Consider the following 19,374-nt stretch of genomic DNA (forward strand, 5'->3'; position numbering starts at 1 on the left):
TTGTGTCTATCTGCAACTCAGCATCTACACTATATGGTATGTGGCAACTTTCCTTTTCATAGTTCGATGTTTAAGGCCTTGCAAGTCATGAAATCTTGTTGTGTCGTCTCTTGGCTGTAGTTATTGTCTGCTTATGACTTACAAATGTTCACAGAAATTACATTGTATCTGTAACTATCCATAGTTGACCACATTGAACCTAACGTGTGGTTTAGTTTTCAAACTTTTGTCAGTATACAGTACTTTGCAAACAATAAATCAAACATGTAAAGTGTGGCTGCCATCCCGTATAACAAATTATTTTGTTTCTTATTTGAGAAACCTTAAAACATCAAAGTCCTTAAGCCACTTGTAGATTGTTACAATATCAGTTCAAGATTATATCATCCACTGAAACTGTCACTGAGCTAGAACTAGGAACATTCACTTCACATGTTCGGAAACCTGCTCTAACGTAACAGTACCTGTTACGGAAATGGCAGCATGAGATGGGAAGGAACACCAGCTGCATTCAGTGTGCATTCCTGAGAGCCTTAGTCATAGTGTTGAAGAGGCTGTTCTCACAACCACAGGGCAAGTAGGGTGCAATCGATGCGAATTGTGGTGTATGTTGGAACCAACATAGCCTGTTGTCTGGGCTCCGAGGTCAAACTTGCCATTCCTGTGATTGGCAAGGAAGGGTTCATGTGCATATGAACTCTTTACATGTCCTTCCTTCACTCTGTTGCTATTGCATTTCTGTTACAACCACATTACATTTGTCACCCGTGATGCTTTGTACTCAGTCGTCAGATCTGCCACAGATCATCGCATATCCTGTTTTGAGTGTTAAGTCACCAACCTATACATTCAGTGATGAGACGTGGATGTCTTGACACCTTGCCACCGGCTCACAGTTTCACCATGCTAAAGACCATTCCCATAGAGTCCATAGATATTTGCGGCAGTGTCACTTGAATAGGGAACCGGCTTCCCGTTTCTGAGGTACTAGCTCCGTGGAAATAGGCCAAAAAATCGGCCCTTTGTCAAAGTGATATATGTCATTGGATTTCCCCATTAGCAACCTGTTTCCTATCTAGAATAATTCCCCATTCCTCATACAGACTTCCTTTTTGCACGATGTGCTCACAAAGGCACCAGGCATGAATCAGTCTCCATACAGGCAGTGGTCATAACAGGTCATGACATATAATATAATCAGAAGCTTTCTCACAAAATCCAAAGCAATTTTGGTTGTATGTAAAGGCTGTTAGTGACGCAAAGTTACGGTGGATGAGACAGAGACCAGAATTGTGAGGAGCAAGACAAAAGCAGAAATGCTGATCTCTGTGTTCCTTTAGAAAGCAAGCTACTGAGTTACTGGGCCAGTTTACTTCACGCACCACTGGAAAGGTGAGTGAAATTGACATGAGTGTGAGTGGCATTGAGAAACGGTTGAAATTGCGTAGATTGAACAGAACTCTAGGCCCCCATAGAATTCATGTGAGATTTTACATTGAAATTGCAGCCGCATTCTGTGTTGTATTTCAATGGTCTTGCAGATAATATTAATATGAGCGTCAGTGAAAATGTTACGTCTCCTACTTCTTGTCAGGAACTTCAAATGCAACTGCATAGGTCAAAAAACATACCATTGATAATTAACTTATGACTTTGACATAATTTCCATCCATTTCCACAGGTTTGGTCTGTCGTTTAACAAGGGGATATCTTTCAATATGGTAAAATGCATGGACATTGTGATGGCCTCCCTCATCTTCAGAGAAAATCCCACGATGAGCTGCTTTTAGCGTCCCAAACAGATGGAAATGCTGATGGTGCCAGGTCAGGGCTGTATGGAGCCTCAGGCAGGACTCACCATCCAGTTTTCAGCATCTCTTCATAAGTCTAATGACTAGTGCATGGTTTTGCATTGTCATGTAAGAGAACAACATCCGTCATAGCTTTTGTTGGGCAAACTCACTGAAGACCTGTCTTTACTGAGGGATGTAGTGCAGCAACACAAATCATGTGCAGTCACCCACTGGTCTCGCCAACTTGTTGAATGTGACTGCTGTCACCGGCTTTTCGCTCCATGTTTTGTCAGCCAATGGGTGTTTACCCTTCAGATTCATTACGGTGATGAACAACCCTTCAGTCATGCATGAATATAAATAAGCATTTCGTGAATTCTATCACAGAACGGTGTCCAACACTGACAACATCGAGTCAGCCTTTTTGCAAGGTACTGCAATCTGTTGGCACAAGAAGTGACGACAGCAGTGGATTAGGGAAGAAAATCTGTGGAATAGCGCCAAATCGAAATTACCAGTTTTCGAACTTAATTTAAAGAGAAAAAAATAGGTGAATTCCTTCTTACTAACCCTCATTGTAACCTCATACTTTTAATCTATAATGAAGAACTGTTTGGAGAAAAGGGCAGAAAGAATATTGTATGATTCCAGTAGCAGTGAGTTATACTTAAGAGTTAACTAATACAAATATCTGTGTTTAAATTTTCTTAGAGTTTTTTCCCAATTGTCTGGCATTAAGGAATGTGTTAACTACAGAGCTGTTTGGTGTCATAACAGAAGGTTATATCTTTGGTACGCTCATTGTATCATTAGTGACTGCTAACTGAACACACTAATGGTTACTACACAAAAATAGTACCAATGGTGAAAGTGTAGATATAATTTATGTCCTCCAGTGTAAAATGTCTGTGCAATGCAACTTTATTGTAGTGATAAAGTAATAATTGTGTAAAATATACAGGAATATGCAACACTATAAGGAGACGGAGAAAGCTAAAAAGTCATAATTTTAGCATCTGTGCTATCATTAATAACTTTACTTTTGATTAGTGTCAACATATCTTAGAAGCATTATGGAAGAGTATAAAATCCATCACTGCCAGACATATTCTTTCACCCAGTAAAGTTAGTAGTAAAGTTAGGAATTGCAGAAACCAGTATAGCTAATTGTCGAGAGTGTGGCAGGGGTTCGTGTTACAGGAGGAAGCAGCCTCGTGTTTATAGACCCATCATCCCTGAGACGTTCAACAACAGCAGCGACAGCAGCAGTAGCTGCAGCCGCAGCTGGCCAGGAACCAGTTACCATGGCTACAACTGCGAGCTGTCTTGCAAGGGCATTCGGTATCGTTATGCGCCAGATTGCAGACCTTCTTACAATGCTGCAAGATTACCATGCACTAGCACCGTCATTGCCACGCACTCTTGACATATCGTATCAGGAGTCACTTAATTTGCAGGTAATCTTGACTGTGAGGTTTTTGGATATTCTCTAGTACAATCTATGCATTACTTTGTCTGAATTGCTTTGTTAAGAATTTTTAACTTTCTGGTTTCTTTTCAAACTTTTCGTCTCATTGTAAATGTAATTGAATTAATTTAATCTGCTTAACAGCCTCATTTATGACGAATGAATTTGTAATTCTGATCAACATGCACACAGTTTTATGCCTGTGTTACAGTTTTTTTCCCCCACTCCAATGTTGCAGTTATACTTGGAGTACCGGTTGAAACCAACATGGGATTGGTTGGTGACTGTTATGGACTCTACTGAAGCTCAGCTACGTTTTGGTGCATCTTTGACACATTCATCAGATCCAGCACATCCAGGACACCCTCTGCACCAGACAGCAGGCTTGGGGCTTGGTGGTGTCCCAGGTGGCCTTGGGGGTCTTATTGGGCCAGCAGCTCTTTCACTCTCCGTTTTAGGTGGGAACACTGCAGGAAGCAGTTCCGCCAATAGAAATGGTGGCACAGGGCATAGAGCCAGTTCTGCTAGCTCAACACCTCCAGTCGGTTCATCTTCTGGCCCTCGAATTGTTGGCTTTGCTACTGGTGCTGATGGGCCACGTACAACACGTGATCGTGAAGGTATGGCCTCTGTTACGTTTGTACTCATAGTGAATGGTAGTAAAGGTGAATTGGAAATAACAAATACAGTAAAACCTTGCTTAAGGGGGGAGAACCACATTAGGAGGCTGTTTGACAAATTTTGACAACATTTAATTCATATTTTGAACAGTTTTTTTTTAATAATTTCAGCAAAAATAACTGTGATGTCTACTGAAGGTTGAGGGTATAGTTCTCCAATTGCATGCAGTGTGGCCATTCCGACTTTCATCTTAAAGCAAAAAGGTTTTGATTTTACATTAATAACATATTTTCTAAGAATATGAACCTCAATGCAGGTGAAAATAATTAAAATTAAAAATTTTGCAAGTGTTGGAACAATTTACTTCGATTTTCACAATTTTTTTCTCTAATCATGCAAAGAGAAATACCCTTAAAACCATGATACCATCGCACAAGTTGGTTTATATAATCTGTGATTTTATAAAGAATCATACTAACAATTTTCATAATGATCGGTTCTATACTGTTTGAGTTAGACTGCATGCAAATGTGAAAAAAGTCATTTTGAGATAAACGCATTTGAAAAATAAATTCTCAGAAACTAGAAATTCAAGGAAGTTAACAATAATGTAAAATGTTTACCTGTTAATCTAAGATTCCAGCACCATATAGTAATCCTTATGCTTCCCCACAGGCTTCGTTTTGCGCTTGGCAGCAGTGCTTTCTGAGAGCTTTCCGAGCTTCCTTTGATTCCAATGAACTACGTCGATTCTGTTGGCTCACGTGCTCGTTATCCATTTGATCGGCATAATTGAAGCTTTGTGTGCCTATTAAAATTCCTGCCTCGTTCATGACCAGAAAAGATGAACTTCCTTCATTGAATAAGCCCACAGCTAAATACAATGCCGATTCAACGACTTTTAGTCAAGAGTAAAAGTGTTTAGGAGCTCATCACCAAATAGTGGAATTAAAACTTTCATTCGCATTTTGTGTGTGACCACCTAAACATCTCTCCAGTAATTCATCTTCATATATTGGAAGAATTTCCCTCTGTATGTTCCATTCCAAGGGCTGTTTGTTTCTGCTATTCACACCACATGTGTTCTCCCTCTGGGCAATGCTTGGGTCAAGGATTTTCACCCATCTAAATCATATGATAGTATGTCGCCATAATTGCTTTTTTCATGTCTTGCACTCAGCTCTATGCTTATAAAAAATCTAAACAAATGCGAACTTTGAAATTTTGACAGCTTATTCTTAGATAGTTAAGCTAATGATTTATGCAATAAAAAAATTAAAAAATCGGATTTTTTTGAACCTTCTCATGTGGTTTCCCTCCTTAAAGTTGTAACTAGTGCAAAATCCTGTGACTTTCTGCCTTTCTCTTTTGGAGTGTGTGTGGGGGGGGGGGGGGGGGGGGGGGGGACATTTTGAAGACCTATCTTATTTTAATAGAACACTAATCTCATCTTTGCTTTTAGTGGCTCATTTTGCAATTATAAATTTATGATAATCTTAGTCTCCAATTCTGCTGTAGCCCCATTTACAGTACTCGTATTTCATTGTTGAACACTTTTGTGGATAAAAGTACAGCTCAAGAACTCCATTACTTAAAAGCCAAAAGTGGTCACATTATAGTAAAACTGAAGTAACCCATTGGTAGCCATTGTAATATCATCACATTTACAGCATATCTCTGTCATTTCCTTTCACAGATAAGGGTTGCATGATAACTTAACTACTTATGTGCACACATTTATAAAACGAAAGGTACAGTTTATAACATTTCCCAACACAGCATTGCACTTACTGCGTGAATACTGAAGTTCTAGTAATAGTCACTACTTTTTCCATAAATCTCCATCTTATGCTTTCTTTCTTCTTATAAATTTTTGACTGACGACGACTCAAAGTTACAAGCTATACAAAGCAATTTGGTCATCAGATTCCTTCCAAAGGCAGCACTAATAAATGATAGAAATTGCAGGTGAGACAACTTCCATATAAATTTCTGAGCTTCCATAACTTAAATCGGGACCCCTTTGGTTGGCCATTAGTAGCTTCAACACAAAACATTATACGTTGTAATGACAAGCTGTTTTGTGTCGAAACATGGATGGTAAAAAACTGGAAACATATGAATAACTATTTCCAATTACATGAGCAAAATTTCAGTCAATATGGGATGTAAAATTTCTTAGAAATCTAATTCAATTTTTACAGCTTCTCTCATCACCACAATTCATCTCAAATTGTGAGTCTTCAGAATGAAGCTGAAACAAATCATATTTTATGGACAAATTCAATATTCTGTAGGAAATTCACAACAAAAATGCTAATTACATGTCATATTTCTTTCAAAATCCAGTATCTCGGAGATGCTGTGTCCCATCGCTCTCCCACTTCATCGCTATCTCGAAATTGCTGTGTCCCATCACTTGTGGGCCGCCTATAACTCCACGTTCAAACTGGATAAAAAAATTTGCTGTAAATTTTGCTTGAATCATGAGATAAATTCCAGCATCTCATTTGAAATGTCTACTGAGGCCTTTGGACTAATCAACTATGAGTAAGACAAGAGTTTATGTGTGGTATAAACATTTCAGAGAGGGTCAAGATGATGACAAATCTCCTGGATGTCCTAGTGCATCAATTACTGACAACATTGTGGAAGAAGTAAAGAAAATGGTTCTGTAAAATTTAAATGAGCATCAGAGAGGTTGCTAATCATGTCCTTTGACTCGTGCCAAGCAATTTTTCAGTTGTTTTGGACATAAACTTATAACAGAAAAATTGGTTCTAATTGCTGAATTCTGACCAAAAAACAATGTCGCATAGACCCTGCTCAGGAATTGCTGACTGAAGTTGACAACGATCCAAAACTTCTAATAGGTGTTTATAACAGGACCAACTGTCATATTGGGAACTACCTGAAGAGCCAAGACCCAAAAAAGTTTGGCATGTTCAATCACATGTGAAGGTTCTTTACAATTGTGATAGTGCATAGTGAGTTCCTGCCTTATGGTCATGGGGTCAATAAGGAGTACTACCAGGAAGTTATGTGCCATTTACATGAAGCAATCAGAAGTAAATGACCAGAATTGTGGCAGAACGACTGGTGGAAATTGAATCACGATAATGCTCCTGCCGACACCTCAATGCTTTTTAATAACTTTTGGCAGAAAACAAATCCATGATGCCTCAAACACCATGTTCACTGGACATGGCCTACTGCAATTTCTTTCAATTCTTGAGGCTGAAGAGAACAAGGAAAGGACATTGTCGCACCACTATTGATGAAGGGAAGGGGGGAGAACACCAGAATAACTGGAGGAGCTGAATACCATATCAAAAGTGAGTTTCAGAATTGCTTCTGAGATTGGAAAAGGCTCTGGCACAAGTGTATTATATCCAGGGGGAATTACTTTGAAGGCAACAAAGTTTATGTTGATGGGTAAATAAAAGATCTGTAAGAAAAACAAAAATCCCTGTTTTGATCACATCTTTTATATGGCTGTGGTACCCTGAATAAAGAATATTTTTCTGAAGTTGTGCTCAGAAATTGATTTCTGAAAATGAAATGCTCACTTTTAGCAATCAAATCCAATGTTCTGGCATGTAAATGTATTTTTTGCTTTTGACTAACTTTTTGTATTATATCAAAGTCTGTATCGTGGGGCAAGAATGAACACTCGACCTCCTGAACTTAAAAGCTGCATTTCTTTCTTCTTGTCAGTTATTTGTCTTTGCTTTGTTAGACTTTGCTTTGTTGTGAAGCAGTCATGAAGCATGTGATGATTACAATTATACCTCAAGGGGCTAATCCCTCATTGACAGAGGTCAACATAAGTAGGCTATTGGATTCTGGGGAGCCTGCATCATGTGCGAAACGTAACTGCAAACCTACCAGCCCCTCAAAATCCAATCTAAATCACGGAAACGCTTTTAAAATGCGGACTAAAAACACACAGACAAAGATGTGTAAATAAAAGTTCTGTAAGAAAACAAAGCAAGTTCTTGACACTATGAGAGAACTTGGGATTGGCATATTGGCGCTACAGGAAACTAGATTCAGGAACAAAAACATGATGGAATCGAAGGGATATGTAATTCTGAAAGGGAAACACGGTGTTGGGGAGCCAAAGCAACCTTTTATGTTCAGCACAGTCTTGTGGTACATCTAAATACCTGGATAGTATCACTGAGTGGATGGGCATAAACGAGAGGCTGTCATATCTGACAATGAAAATAGGAAACAAAATGTATACAATAGTAAATGCACATGCACCAACAAATGACATGAACAAAAAAGACAGGGCAGGAACTGAACATTTTTGGTCCACTTAAGATAAGGTAGTGACATAAGTGGACAAAAGAGGTGTCACTATTTTGCTAGGAGATTTTAACGCACAAATAGGCACTGAAAGGAGGTTTAGAGGTCCTGTGGGAGATAATCCAGCCCATAAGAGAACAAACAAGAATGATGAGAGATTAGCGGACATGTGTAGGAGACACAATATGAGAATAATGACCACCCATTACAAAGCTAAGGCAAGCAAGAAAACAATGTGGGTCAGCCCTGGATTGGGGAAAAACGGCTAGACCCTGTAGCAATCTGTTACAAGAATCACAGAGAGAGTATGGACACAAAAGTGAGGAAAAACATCAGGATGGAATTAGATCACTACCTTGGCGAAATAAAATGCAGATGGATACCAACAGAGCAAGGAAACTTACGACCATAAACACCCACAGAATTGGCCTAGATCTTCTGAAAAAACACAGAGCAGAATATGCAAAGAGAATGGTAGCTCAGAATAATTGGAAGATAGTGAGAGATATGATGGAAGAAGAGGCAGTGAAATTGGCCACTAACAACCAGAAAAGAAAACAAGAATGTTGGACGGATGAATGTGAGAATGCAGTTGAGACAAGGAGGAAGCCATGGATGAAATGGCAATCCTAGGAAAAGCAAGAAGACTGGGCGAAATTCCAGAATGCGAGAACAATTGCTAGCAAAACGATCAAAAATGCCAAGAGAAGTAGATGGAATGAGAAACTAGAAGAAGCAAACACAGCCTTCAAGAAACACGAATCACATATCTTTTTCAGAGAAATGAAGAGCAGAATTAAAGGCTTCGAGGCAAAAGAACCCTTCATAATAGGACAAGATGGCACAATAAAAATTGCTGGGAAAGAGGTGTGCGAGGAAATGGCTAGGTATTTTAAGGATTTGGTGAATGCAGAAGCACCAACAGTAGAGTGGACACATGTATGCTCTAGGGACAAAAGTTAAGATAGTCTATACAATGTACCCACCAGGTCAGAAGTAGCAGAGGCAATTAAAAACCTCAAAAACGACATCAGTCAGTGATGGTATCTGTGCTGAAGAGATCAAGTGAGGTGGGCCTGAAATAGAAAGAAGTATGTACAATATAATAATGGATATCTGGAGAAATAAGAAGATACCCATAGACTGGAAAAAAGCCATTATAATACCACTACACAAGAAAGTACTGCATAGCTACAGGGCCATCTCTCTCTTAAACATGGGGTACAAGGTTTTGTCGAGAATTTTGCTGAACAAAGTTGAAGAACAACTGGTGAGTACCAGAAGTACTCTGGTTGATGTGTTAGATGATGGAGGACTGGATGCTACAACATATTTAATAATAAAGGAAAAGTTAAGTGACACTGCTGCCAGGATCAGGCATCGCAGTACATTGTCTGACAGCTTCGAAATAAATACAGGAGTCCAGCAAGGGGAAGGACTGTCACCAATTTTATTTAACCTGGTTTTGGATGAAGTAGTGAGACACTGGAGACAACTAAATAGTAACATGAAGATCAAAGGTGTGCAAATGCGTTCAAGGTCAAACATAATGCAACAGTGGACTGCCTGCCATTTGCAGGTGACATAACACTTTTAAATGAAACAGAAGAAGATGCAAAGACAGCACTAAAAAATGTAGCCGAAACAGCAGAAAAGGTTGGACTGAAGATTGGATATAACAAGACCAAGACATTGAACACTGAGTCTGACTGGAGGATAGATGGCCAAGTGCTTGAGAAAGTCAACAGTTTTCGCTGTTCAGGGGAGAAGATAACTGGTGGCATACAGACGAACAGTAGCACAGTAGACAGGGCACAGCTTTTGCAGAAGCTTCGGTGTGCTGTGAAAACAACATACGGCAAGAAAAATCTGTCACAGAATACCAAACTGCGACATTACACAGCAACTGTAAGAAATGCTGCTCTGATTGCATCAGAAACGATTTTACTCTGCAAGAGAACTTGTATACAGCTGGAGGAGGAGGATCAGACATAAGGGGATATCTGGATACACAGAACACAACAGGAACTGTATGAAAATATTGAACCCATATCAAGCAAAAGAGGTTAAGATTTGTTGGGCACATCATGAGGATGGACGAGGATTGGTTGACTAAGAAGATATGGAATGCAACATGTCCTATGGGAAACAACTGAATGAAGGAAGTGAGAGATGACTGGAAGGCTGTAGGAATAAAAAAAGGAATCTGCAGGCAGTATTACAGGACAAGGAGAAGTGTAAAGGGTTGGTGGATGGTCACAGGTGGCCGGACACCAAAATCAAAATGTCTTAACAGAAGAAGGAAGATACAGAAGCAGCGAAAGAATGAAGAGGTATTGGGAAAAAAGAAGACGGGCAAAACAAGCCACACTTGATCCTGGAGGGTCCTAACAAAGCAGAAGGAGATGAAGTGTCAGTCCGATATTCCGATTTTGCCCAGAATTACATGCCTGAAAATTTGTGCATTCTCTTCAAATACTTGCTGCTACGTGATGCTGTTAACTTCCCCCACTTCATTAAACTATTGAAACTTATATGTCAATTATAACTTCTTTTATTTAGAAAACATTTAAACAAAAAAGGTGCAATGAATCTGTTAGTGTCATAAAACTAGATGATTGTGAACTTGATTCACTTTAGCTCTGAAAACAGTTGACTGTTGAGAGATTCTTTCTGGGATACCAAATTAAAAATAAATAAATATTCTTGAAGAATATTTTGTTGCATATGTTAGTAACTTTTTCTAATAATTCCTTCAAATGAATTTTCACTGCATAGGATAACAGTGCAGTTATTGCTTGATCATATGCGGTATGCTTTCTGCATGGATAACTCAATTATTGTTTGATTTCCTGGATACCGTACTACAGTTACAGTAACCCATCCATTACCATGTGTATTAGCATCATTATTTCTTTTATCCAAAGTAAAATTCAGTATGTATCCACAAAACACTGAAGGACCATGCAAAAACACTTGTGAGTGCTCATCTTGTTGTTACCTACAGCTTTATACACTGTAAGGCGCAAATGCCTTCTCCTCCTGAAATAACATGGCATATCTGTAAGTCGTCCAGTGCTGCTACATGCGCGGCTGCTCGATGACTGACGCCATCGTTCCAGATAAATTACTTATATAGTACCATGTGTCCTAACAGCAACTTCCGGTCTCGAGCTATCGCCCAGCTGCTTTTTGTTTGATCTGTGCATTTTGTTTTAATATGTATTTTTTGTTAGTGGTTCTTGTTGGACCCTTCTCAAAGGGGTCCCTCCAGCATCCTTTTGGCATTGCATACCTCTTGATGTAGCTGTTGATATGTAAAAGCCTCTGCTGACGAGCTCCGACTGCTCCTCATAGTGCAAGGAACACTTTAAATAAATAACAATCACACAAACAAATATCTGTACTAACATAACTTATTGTGTGCAAAAATGCGACCTTTGCACTATTTGAAACCTGGTCTTATAACATTATTATAAAAAGGAAAGTTGCTACTCGCCATATAGCGGAGCTGCTGATTCACAGATAGGCACAACAGAAAGACTGTCATAAATATAGCTTTCGACCATTAAGGCCTTTGTCAACAATAGATGCGCGCGCGCTCACACACACACACACACACACACACACACACACACACACACACACACACACACACACACACACACGCAACTGCAGTCTCAGGCAACTGAAACCCATGAGACTGCAGTCATCTGTGTGAGCTGTGTGTGTGTGTGTGTGTGTGTGTGTGTGTGTGTGTGTGTATACATCTCTTGTCAACGAAGGCCTTAATGGCCGAAAGCTATGTTTGTGACAGTCTGTTTGTTGTGCGTATCTGTGACTCATCGTCTTTGCTACGTGGTAAGTAGCAACTTTCTTTTTCATAATATTGTTACATTCCATCCTGGATTTTCCATTGTTTGATGTTTACTATAACATTACTAAGAGACATGATTATCCATATATGTATGATAATGGTGCAGAACACCTTGCAATTCTGTCTTGTAAGGGAACATCCTGGCACAAAAATTCTGTACACTTCCACGGCACACACACACACACACACACACACACACACACACACACACACACACACACACACAACTCCTTGAACGCTCAGAATGTGTTCTATCAACTGATTCCTTCTTTAAGTCAAGTTATGCCACAAATTTGTGTTCTTCCCAATACTAGTCAGTACCTATCATTAGTTATGCAACGTACCCATCCAATCGTAGCACTGGTTCTGTTGTCTTTTTGTCTGAAGTGTTCATCGTCCACATTTCACTTCTGTACAATGCAACACACCAGACAAATGCCTTCAGAAAACACTTCCTAGCCCTTGTCTATATTTTTGTGTACTTTGGCCATCATCAGTTATTTTACTGCCCAAATAGCAAAACGTATCTACTTCTTTTAGTGCCTCATTTCCTGATTTAATTTCCTCAGCATAGCCTGATTCAATTTGATGTATTCTATCACCCTTGTTTTGCGTTCATTAATGTTCATCTTGTATCCTCCTCTCGAGGCACTGTCCGTTCCTTTCAACTGCACTTCAGAGAACTTTGCTGTCTGACTGTATTACAGTATCAGCAGATCTCCAAGTTTTTATTTCTTCTCCGTGGACTTTAACGCCCTCAAAAGGACTGCTGAGTTTTAAGAAAAGGGATAGAGTTTGGAAAAGTTACCCAGAACCCCAGATCAGGGGAGACTTACTGGACAGGATGAGAAGGAAAGACAGGCTGTTCGGGACTGCACTGGATGAGATTTGAAAACCTGAGACCTTGAAGTTGGAAGACAGGGTAATATGTTGGACAGAGATTACTGCTAAAACATTGTGCATGCATTATTAGAGCAAAAAGCTAAGTGCATTCTATGTTTTAGAGATGGAAGGAGAATGGTGAAAAATAGACAGATCAGAAAATGAAAGGTGTAAAAAACTAAATCACAGTGAAGAAAGGAATAGTTACTGTGAAGAATTGTTGAGACGGAAGAAATTAACATAAATTAGTGCCAAATGGGTTAAGAGACTCAAGGACATGTAGCGCCAGTTCCCACCTGCGGAATTCCCAGATACGGATGTCTGGAGGAAGAATTCAAATGGTGCATGTGACGAAAGAGGCACCAAGGTTACAACCGTCATTTTGTGCTTACCCTGCAACAGGATATTCTGTGTTGACAGTGCACACCCTCTGCCTATGCCCATTCATCCTAACTGATTATTTGGTAGTTGTCATGTCAATATAAAAGGCCAAACAGTGTTGTCCAGGACATTTAAGAACACGCACAGTTTTCTGCATCTAAACACCTTCAGTGAAATTGGTACATTTTTCCAAACATGCAAGACCACCATCAGAACTGACATTAATATATTTGCCTCTTTCTGCTACTCGTGGCATCATGCCACTGGATGTGGCACTGACTCAACAAGTCGTTGGAAGTCGCCTGTGGAAATATTGAGCCAGTATGCCACTATAGCTGTCCATAATTGTGAAAGTGTCACTGCTGCAGGATTTTGCACACAATATTTCCTCTTGAATATTTCCTATAAAGGTTTGATGAGATTCGTGTCAGATGATCTGAGTGACCAGACCATTCTCTCGAGTAGTCCGGAATGTTCATCAAATCAATTGTAAACAATTGTGGCCCGGTGTCATGGCATGTTGTCATCCATAAAAATTCCATTGTTCTTCGGGACATCCATGAATGTCTGCAAAAGGTCCCCAAGTAGCTGAACATAACTGTTTCCAGTCAGCAATCAGTTCATTTGCACCAGTGGACCCAGCCCACTCCATGTAAATACAGCCCACACCATAATGGAGCTACTACCAGCTGGCACATTGCCTAATGGATATGTTCGTCATATGTCTCACATTGATTTCTGTGGTTATGTCACACGGTGTCGCTTGTCTGTTAGTAGGGACAACTTACACAAATTCTTGATCATTAAATGAAGTCCATCGGCCAGTGTAGCGCATGTTTAGAGGTACTGCCTGAAATTTCATTTTCTTGGAACACTGTCTTTTGGCCATTACAATGTTGGAAACCTTTTCACATACATACCTGAGAACAAATGGCATCTCTGGCAATGCACTGTCCATCTATACCTTGCGATCCCAATAGTATAACCCCTATATATGTGCACAATACTGTCCCATGACTTTTGTCACCTCAGTGTACTATCAACATTCGCACAGTTGTATAGATATTTTCAGTGCAATGCAGATACAAAGATAAATGGAGATACGAAGCAAATGAAATTCAGTTCCTGTGTTATGAGTATCCAGAGCCACGGGTCCCTACCAGCGTCCAAATTTTTTTCAGTGGCGTTACGGTCCACCAAGTGTATTCTAACCACATATTACACTAATGACTGTCTTAATTCACATGAGAAGCCAAACAACCACGACCACCACCACCACTACCACCACCACCACCACCACCACCACCAGTTTTCCTATTATAACTCATTCTGCTACTGGATGCAAAGTTAAAGGTGCAACATCAAATGTTAAACAAAAATTGCGTTTGAAGAACCAATTTAAGTGAAGAATATAGAAATATACTACAGTTATTTACATATCTTTCCTATAGGAACTGCAAAGACAAAATTAATGTGAACACATCATGAACAAGGTGCATTTAAACATTTTTCTCGAACCCTTGATACGAAAGAAACAGAAAGGAACCCTCATACGTTATTCAGTGGTAAGTACAGTTAACAGTGCTTTGCAAGGTGTGTTAGTAGAGGTAGCTGAGTATCTTTCTGGCTTCTGGCTCTCATTCACATGCATTTTTCTTTAATTATTCTTTACTTCACCATCATGCCTTGTGAATTAGTCTTGACTTACTTTACAAAATGTAGCCTACTCCATCATATCCACTGAATGAGACAGCTCTGTGTTGTAGTACACTAGATTCACATTTGGGGAGGAATGAGCTAAAGTGCACACAGATTATTGTCCAGCCCAAGTATGTGAACCACTTCTGGCAATGTCATCACAAGATCTCGTAATCTTACTTCTTTCCTGAATGAAAACCAATGAATAGTTCACACACACACACACACACACACACACACACACACACACACACGCGCGCGAGGCCCTCTTGAATGTGAGTTTATTTATTAGTGCTATTATGTATGTTCAAAATCTTTATGGTTAATCTAGTGTCTCATTTTATATGTAAGATTCACTGACAGATTTCCCCCCCCCCCCCCCCCATCATTACTGTTAGACGAGAAATAAGTTAGAGATAATCCTCTGTATATCAATTCATGTCTTTTGCTCTTCCATTTCATGTAGCTGCTGATCCCCATTCAGCTCGCCGGGAGTTCCTGTCATACTGTCTCTCCCTTATGAGAGCACACAATGGTGAACATCTTGACAGCCTGCCGATATTAGATGTGTCTGCTCTGAAACATATAGCATATGTGTTTGATGCACTAATATACTACATGCGTTCTGGAACTGAGACTGCAGATGCTGAAGTCTTGAGAGATGGCATGCCAATGGAATCATGGAATGACCAGGTACTACAGCACTTGCACAGTTATGAACTCATTATATCTGCAAGTTTTGTATTTTGTCTGGTTTCACACAATCACCGTGAAGTTTTAATTGTTTGTTTTGCATAGCAAATATTTTCTGTGGTAATGGTGTGCCAAAACATAAAGATTGTAGTATCTATTTAACATGTAACTGTAAACAAATTTTACACTTTGAATTCAGTTTACCTCTTGGTGCTACAAAGTGAGTTCTTGGACAGTGGATTCTTAAAGGCATAACATTAGCATAAAAATTATAAAAAAGCAGTTTTGTTGGGCAAGAGAAAAACTGATAGAGCCAAACTTGCAAAGTTTTTTTAGTCGAGTCTCGCAACATCTCTGTTATGTATTTCTGCAATTTCTTTTGAAGTTTTTTCTTGCACACTTTTGTCAAGATAACCTTAAAATACAAAATTTGTTGTTTAAGGCAAATGCAATATTTAAATTTCAGGATGAAAATGATAATGAGGAGGCTGATGATGAGTTGAGCCATACAGCAGCTATGGAGACTGATTCACTAGATGATCAGGAAGTGTCTGCGCCTCCCCTTTCTGGAATATCTGGTGTCGGACCTGCTGGAAAGGGACGCAAAAACCCTTTCTTACAGCGATCTGACTCAACTCTATGCTTAGGCTGTCCACCGCCAGATCCATTTGATACTCCGATGGCAGAGGCATTGCCTCTTGCGGACCAGCCTCACTTACTGCAGCCTAATGCTCGTCGTGAAGAACTCTTTGGGATGCCTAAACAACCTATAACAGTACCACCTGCAGCAGGTATGGTTTAAAGTAGTTAATTTGTTGTTGTTTTATGTATTACTACATTACTATTGGTAGAGTGTTTGTTGTGACTGGAACAACTTCCTTCCTTCTTTTATCAAAAGCACAGCTTAATGTTTGTTTTTCCTATTTATTCTCCTGACAAAGTGACTTCTAAAGAGCAGTTTGTGCTTCGTAAAGTTTGTGTGTGTGTGTGTGTGTGTGTGTGTGTGTGTGTGTGTGTGTGTGTGTATGCTCGCCCACGTCACGTAGCTTGGTGGAAAGGGGGGGGGGGGGCAGTTCATTTCAGCTACTCGTGTTTTGGCATTTCGTATGGAAACTCTAGCTCTGTTTCAGATTTTAGTTCTGTAGTCTGAGTTGTTTGGTGATGTAAGGAAACACTGGCTTGTGGAAAGTGTGGCAATTCCAAGTAATAGAAAAACAATGTTGTGACTGCAAAGTCACATTATATTGAAGCCGTTCTTTGGAAAGTAAATCTTTCTGATTTGTCTTTGTTTCTCACGTTCACCGTAATATTCAGTTTTCGCAGAAGCATTGTGTTTTCTTTTGTCTATCTAAAATTTATTTTACTGTTTTCCAAACAGTAATAATCACTGTTTTATGGCAGTAAAATGTCACAATCAATATAAACGAATCTTGAATCACATCTTCTCATTTTAGTAGCTGTGAACTAACTGGATCGTGAATGTGGCAGGTGTCAGCACTCCAGGTATATGCAACCCCCTGGAAGTACTGCCAACACGACTGGGACTATCAATGAGGTCTTCGGACTGTGGTCCGGCAGCCACTGTGAGCTCAACACACTTGGGTCCGGCAGCGCCGCAGCCGCACTCGTCACCCCAGCCAGCGGCAAGTGTTGCCACAGCTACTCCTGTTCCTGCTCCAGTTGTTCCTGCAGAAGGCACAAATTCTGCAGTTCCGGGTGCGCCCTTGCAAGGAACCCGTGCAGCTGAAGGCTCTGCTGCTGCACCTGCAAAGGATATTGTGTCATTTCCAAGGTTTGTTGCATTCTTTGGGTATTCTACTTTTAAAAAGGAAAGCTTAACCTTGAATACAAGTTGGGAAAATGATAGTGGTATCAGCTGTTCCAGGCAGCCCAGTAAAATTTGACAGCCCAGACATTTTCCAGTTACCTGCCCAGCTCTTACCTATGGGCTTTGAAGTTAAAAGAAAGACATAATATTCTGTAAACAGTGACCCACCAATTTTTGATGTTAAGACTGTTGTACCTAACATTTCCAAATCCATAAATAATTGCTGAACCCGTGGCGAAGCAGGATGAAGCCAAGGAAAAAGTAAAATAAAGAAGACACCTTAGTTACAGGTCACTAAATTTTCATAATTTTAAAATGTGTTTCAAAACAAACTTTTCATTTTTTGTGGTAGGTGTTCGATAACTGGAAGAACAACTCGTATATAACAAGAATATGCGTTTTGGTAATACATGCTGATTAAAACCAAACAAAAATAAAGTTTTGTTAAAAATTAAAACAATATATGCAGTAGCAGGCTTTTATTATAAGATTACTGTGCTTATTGCAGAACTTTTATTTGCAGTCACCATTTGTTTTGAAATATTGCTATTTATTTTTCCTGTTGCCTCTACTAAACATTATTGTTTATTTGTAAACTGAGATGTCAAGATTTTACACTCTAGCGGAGTGTATACAGTAGTGGTCACTAGTGACAAGTTACAACTGTGTGTCAGACCAGACAAGAAACGTGGTTACCTGCCTTCAGTGGGCAGTGCACTGCACTGTTAGTTGCATCTGAGCAGACATCTCGAACCTACTTAAGTTTCAATGTGTTGCAAGTTTCTTCCTTTATTCTTTCATAATTGTTTCTTTCAAATTAAACAATGGAAATCCCTCCTCCCCTCCAGTGTCCTCCTTACCCCCACCCAATTACCTTTCCCGTAATGCACTGCTGCTGCTGCTGCTTCAGCTGAGACAGATTGTAGTCAGCTGCGTGCATGTGTGCACGCGCGCGAGTGCATGCATGTGTATGTGCGGATGGATATGCGTGTGCGCGTGCGAGTGTACACCTGTCCTTTTTTCCCCCTAAGGTAAGTCTTTCCGCTCCCGGGATTGGAATGACTCCTTACCCTCTTCCTTAAAACCCACATCCTTTTGTCTTTCCCTCTCCTTCCCTCTTTCCTGAAGAAGCAACCGTTGGTTGCGAAAGCTTGAATTTTGTGTGTATGTGTGTGTTTGTTTGTGTGTCTATAGACCTGCCAGCACTTTTGTTTGGTAAGTCACATCATTATTGTTTTTAGATATAGATTACTTACTTTGATATACCAAACTGTTGATAGAGAAGTATACAAAAATATACATCAAAGTTCACAAATTGTATTGTGCACCGCATTGAAATAAGTCCCTTCAGTTCCAGAAATGTAAGGGAGGGGGTACTGCTAGGCATACTTACTTACTGTACATCTTTCCTTTATTTGCATCACTATGTACTCTGTGCAGACCACTGAGAAGTGTGTGACAGTGAGAGTTTCCTGTTGTGCCCGTTATAGGGCTTCTTCACATTCCATTCATGTACTGAGTGCAAAGAGGAGAATTCCTTAAACATCTCTGTATGCGCTGTAGGTAGTCGTAATCTTGTCTTCACAATCCCTACATTAGCCGTCCTTATGAGCTGTTTCTTGAAATGTGTTGGCTGTTAGGGCATTGTTTGCGTCTATCTGTAGGAGTCTGCCAGTTCCATTTTTTCTGCAGATCTTGTCACTCTCTACCATGGGTGCCTAACCCTGTGACGATTCGTGCTGCCATTATTTGTATGTATTCGACATCCTGTTAGTCCTGTTTAGTACAGGTCTTATAAACTTGAGCAGCGTTGTAAGAT

The 19,374-nt window shown here is 39.8% G+C and overlaps 1 protein-coding gene across 6 annotated transcripts in view; it reads left to right on the forward strand.

Moving 5' to 3' along the window:
* LOC126336313 (E3 ubiquitin-protein ligase UBR5) overlaps window positions 1–19,374 on the forward strand; it is a 322,944-nt gene that overhangs the window by 208,498 nt on the left and 95,072 nt on the right. For all 6 annotated transcript variants that reach the window (XM_049999857.1, XM_049999858.1, XM_049999854.1 and 3 more), the window contains exons 30-34: window positions 2,979–3,250; window positions 3,500–3,881; window positions 15,501–15,727; window positions 16,194–16,518; window positions 17,216–17,519. In XM_049999857.1, the coding sequence (XP_049855814.1) occupies window positions 2,979–3,250; window positions 3,500–3,881; window positions 15,501–15,727; window positions 16,194–16,518; window positions 17,216–17,519 (1,510 nt within the window). The remainder of the gene's footprint in view (window positions 1–2,978; window positions 3,251–3,499; window positions 3,882–15,500; window positions 15,728–16,193; window positions 16,519–17,215; window positions 17,520–19,374) is intronic.

This window comes from Schistocerca gregaria, chromosome 2 (assembly GCF_023897955.1).
Source record: "Schistocerca gregaria isolate iqSchGreg1 chromosome 2, iqSchGreg1.2, whole genome shotgun sequence".
NCBI classification, from domain to species: Eukaryota; Metazoa; Arthropoda; class Insecta; order Orthoptera; family Acrididae; genus Schistocerca; species Schistocerca gregaria.